This window comes from Anneissia japonica, unplaced genomic scaffold (assembly GCF_011630105.1).
Source record: "Anneissia japonica isolate Jap-2015-1 unplaced genomic scaffold, ASM1163010v1 scaffold2827_len66361_cov137, whole genome shotgun sequence".
NCBI lineage: Eukaryota > Metazoa > Echinodermata > Crinoidea > Comatulida > Comatulidae > Anneissia > Anneissia japonica.
In genome coordinates, this window is record NW_022700339.1 from 26,668 (window position 1) to 31,452 (window position 4,785).

A 4,785-nucleotide genomic window follows, 5' to 3' on the forward strand; every position below is an offset into this window, starting at 1 on the left:
TTTGTGATACATCTTAATTAGCAGTTTTTTGGTAAACAAGTTACTAAATCATAGAGAAAGAATTTCTCTATGATCCTATCAGAAACTCTAAATTATGGGGTGACTTACTTGAGACACACCCCCATTACCTAAAGTATAATAGGCAAACACCCCATATCACTGAGCCAGTAGTAATCAGTAGTCAGTGATCAGTAGTCAGTAGTTAGATTCAACACAGAAGAAAAGTACAGGGCTGAGCTGACTCCACTCTAAAAGGGTTCTCTAACATCTGAAACCTGGAGTTTAGCTGATTGTAACCAACGTACAGTTTGTGTGAATAAAAGTTTGCAGTGAACTAAAAGGAACTGTGCATACTACTCATTAAAAGTCACGACAACATCTAACCGATATTCAACAATAGATACTTTGTTTATAGGCGCTATTATTGAATCCTTCCATGGAACCTAGGCAGAGCTTAACGACAAACAATGCAACATTCAATTTCGCCTGTTCTATGTTGGTTTAAAATATAAACTTAATATTAGATTTAAATTTACAAAAAAATATTATGCATATTTAACACGATAAAATACAATACTAATTTTGAGGTAGAGTATTAAATGTAAAATACAGACATCGCTTCATGTCATGATAACCCTTTTCGCCATTCAACTTAATTTAACCATGTTGACAACTAATTCCTACTTACTCAATGCATATTTTAATTTGTATGATTTCGTGCTTTATTTACATTTATGTTAGGGCTTTACTCTTTCAGTAGCGCGTTCAGTTTACGGCTAGAAAATCTTATTATATACAATCTTATATATATAGAATTTTGCAGAACACTTTTCATATTCCTTCCATGTATTTTTGCTGTAGTACATTATGGCGGAAACGGGAGAGGCAATAGAAATGATTGAGCAAGGACAAGAGGCACTTGAAGGTGAAGGGGAAAAAACTGGCGAAGAAGATATGACTGAGGAGGACAGAGAAGAGCTCGATAAGGAAGTTAAAGAAGTGAAAAGTAACGTGGAAAAATTAGCCGAAGTTGCAAAAAAATTCAAAGGATATGCTACAGAATTCGCCGAGGGGCCTGCTAAGGAATTTGCAAAGTTTGTTGTTAAGAATGTTGCAATTGGCACCATATTTTATGGCGTGAATGTCACCTTGTCAAAGCTGATCAAGAAAGGAGGTAGTGGCGGGGAAACGGAATCCAACAAGAACAAGTTGGCAGTAGTTAAGGCGATTACGACTATCATCCAAACTGAAACTACGATGTGTAACAATATCAAAGATTGGATAGAGCAGCACAAACATGATACTATCAATTTAGATGGCGTTGAAATTCCAGTAGCATCCGTTTTCTTCAAATATATGGATCCAATTTCAGATGTAAGGTTAATTAAATAATATCAAGTAATAATTTTTTTACATTAGTGACAGTTTCGGTTGGTTTTGGGTTTTTGTTATTGCGCCGTTATAAATCTGCGTGTTTGCACACACTATCCAGGAAAATGATAATGGTCCTAACAAACTACCTAACTTACGGCACCTGTGATTGTTGCAGTGGGGGTTGAGTGTGGGGTGTGGAGGTGTGTGCGTGTGGTGAGAATGTGGACATGCTCATAACTTCGGGTTCAGTCCCATAAAATGTCATACTAGTGTTACCTAGTATTTTGAAATAACTATATATTAACATTAAAGGAAAATAAATTACTTTACTGACACAATCTACCTGCAGTGGAAGTGCAAAAAACATCATACATAAAATAAAATAAACGCTCCTTATTATATTTGATGGCTCGTCGACATTTCATACATTATAACAAATTTTTGTTTTATTGCTTATATATATGCCTCCTGCGGCTCTGTCTCTTATACACATCTAGATGTGTATAAGAGACAGGTGTGGAGGTGTGTGCGTGTGGTGAGAATGTGAACATGCTCATAACTTCGGGTTCAGTCCCATAAAATGTCATACTAGTGTTACCTAGTATTTTGAAATAACTATATATTAACATTAAAGGAAAATAAATTACTTTACTCTGACACAATCTACCTGCAGTGGAAGTGCAAAAAACATCATGCATAAAATAAAATAAACGCTCCTTAATATATTTGATGGCTCGTCGACATTTCATACATTATAACAAATTTTTGTTTTATTGCTTATATATATGCCTACATAACTCTAACTGAATTCAACAATTGTATATTATAGGCTGTGGACCAAGCCTTCAAGGTAGCCAAACCCTTACAGAAAAAGATCGAAGGAAATGTTGAATGGAGCGTCCCGAATGCTGAGGATATTTCGGCATTGTTGAATGCTTCTGAAGCCTTCGTAACAAGCTTTGATAACTTATTTAAGTTTGTTGTTGAGAATAATTCTAAAATACCACTACTGAAGAGCGTGCCGGTAAAACAAGCGGATATCGACGATTTAAATGACCAACTAGAAACCGTCAAGAAAATGCCCTTTTATTAAGAGCGTCGGTAGTAGATCGATGACATAATTACAAACTGTTGTGCATACAGTGGCTTTTTTTTTAAAAGATAATAATGTTAAAAATTGCTTTGGCTTATCATAAATTGTTTAATTGTACTGTTGATGTCCATACTATACTTCCCCATCCAGATGGAAAATAGTTTAACCGGGGTTTTAGATTTGTTGCCCTTTTGAGTGGGAACATAACACCGAGTGTGAGCCCCCAGGAGACGTGGAATTCAGTAATATTTCATACCCCATCATTTTCTCATCTTCCCCATGGGGCGGAGTAGTATTGAAATGTGCATTAAAAGGACTAGCAGTGATTTGCTAGGATAAAACAGAAAACCAAATTTTTTGTATGTAGTTTATGTGTGCTAATATAGGCCTATACTACAAAATAACTTCTGCAAATTTTAATGTTTTCACCCCTTCGCAGAGATCACAGTTAGCTCGAGTAGTCCTTATTAAACTTGTATGCTTTGTAAATGAATTCATATGTAGCCTAGGCATCAAGTTACAATAATTTTAATTATCAGTAATTTCTTAAGAGCAAGTTCACATGCACATATAAATCAATATGAAGGTTTATGGAAATAACAATAAAACATTATTTTCATTAGAGAATATTGTCAGTACATTTCTAGTACGCCACTGATGCAAATTACTTATGATAAAGTTATTGATCATGTTAGGAATGATGTACATGTAAACGAATTCATAAAAATAATAAAAGCAACATTACCTGACCATTAATCAAAATATCGCTTTTGTGATTTATTCAAGCGTCACGTGCTGGCCCGTTAATCGCAATAATGTGCGCTAGCAATAATAATTTGAGGCGAAATAGGGCCTGATGCCGCTATCACAGAGCTTTACACAAACTTAGGTGTTCGCTTATTTGCGATATGCGCCGTCACTTACTTTGTTGATTTCCCCCTTTAAATCACATATCAGTAAGTATTGAAGAGAAATATACTATAGCGACTTTTTTTTTTTTTTTACATAATAGCCTAGGCCGGTGCCTCACTCAAGTTTATCAGACTTCAGACATACGCCCATGAAGAATACCGCGTCACCCTTTTTTAAAATAAATTAATAGGGCCTATAATTTTCATGGTAACTAACAATTTAAATCAGTAAAATGGTATAATACCGCTGGTGAGGTAAATCGGCAATGCCTCTTACTGTAATCACTAGAGTCAATTCACCCTACCTATGAAATCTATTCAATCTGACAGTTTCGCGTGTCTAGTGTTGTAAAATGTATTTCAAAAGAGTCATGCTTGGCTGGTTTTTGATTTACGTTTTGGAACAGAATTGGAGATCAAGTCAGACCTACGTTTTGAATTTGAATTACATTACATTAAACACAATAAATTAGAACTACATTTTGGAAAATTTGATCTACGTTTTGAAAAATTAGAACTTCATTTTGGAAAACTAGATTTTGAGAAATCTACCCCTACGTGTGGATAAATTAGTCATTGGATTTTGCAATTACATTTTGATTTTAACGTTTTTTAACTTTTGCTGCGTAATGCACCACATAGTCAACAGGGAGTGTACTTTCTCTGTATTTATTTTTCATCAAAACGGATAACAGCAGATTAAACAATGTAGCCGGAATCATTTTAAAACGTGACCTTAGATCACCTTTTATCTTGATATGTGACCTTTGGCCTCAAAAACATATGAAAGTTCCCACCTACCAAGCCATGTCCTCGTACGTATGCCGGAACTACGGATATCAGGACAAATGAAAAACCAAACATTTACAAGTTGACCTCAGATGGCTATTCACATTTGTATGTTCACCTTTGACCTCATTAACATATGAAAGTTCCCATGTTATAATATTATTTCGTTCCCTCGAAATATTATTTCGTTCCATCGAAATAATATTTCGTTCCCTCGAAATACTATTTCGTTCCCTCAAAATACTATTTCGTTCCCTCAAAATGATATTTCGTATATGGTACGCCCACAGTGGCGCAAGGATTTTCCCAACGGGGGGAGGGGGAGGGGAGGGCCAAGGTCCCCGGCTGGGGGTCGATGCCCGAGATGACGGTCAGATTGCCCCGACGAAAGCAAAGTGGGTGCGGTCGGGATTCGATTAAAAGGTTTCGACAGTTTATAAATTTTGACAAAATTTTAAGGGTTATTTAATCGATATTAGACTCTACTAATATGTAGAAAATACATTTGTTTCTTCCCGACGAATTGTGCTTTTTCTCCTTGACGAGGAGGTGGGGGAGCTTTCCCCGACGAGGGCCCTATAGTATTAGGTATATATATATATACTTTCTCTTATACAC

The 4,785-nt window shown here is 35.8% G+C and overlaps 1 protein-coding gene across 1 annotated transcript; it reads left to right on the forward strand.

Annotated features, from left to right (window-relative positions):
- The first annotated feature begins 867 nt into the window (after window positions 1–867).
- On the forward strand, window positions 868–3,229 carry LOC117103309. Its single transcript, XM_033243853.1, has 2 exons — window positions 868–1,374; window positions 2,204–3,229. Exons 1-2 carry the CDS (start codon window positions 868–870, stop codon window positions 2,465–2,467), a joined length of 771 nt encoding a protein of 256 aa, XP_033099744.1. The 3' UTR covers window positions 2,468–3,229.
- Window positions 3,230–4,785: the final 1,556 nt, after the last annotated feature.

Coding starts and splice junctions, on each gene's coding strand:
- LOC117103309 (XM_033243853.1), top strand. CDS start 868: ATGGCGGAAACGGGAGAGGCAATAGAAATGATTGAGCAAGGACAAGAG. Junction 1,375..2,203: donor ATATGGATCCAATTTCAGAT/GTAAGGTTAATT, acceptor TGTATATTATAG/GCTGTGGACCAAGCCTTCAA.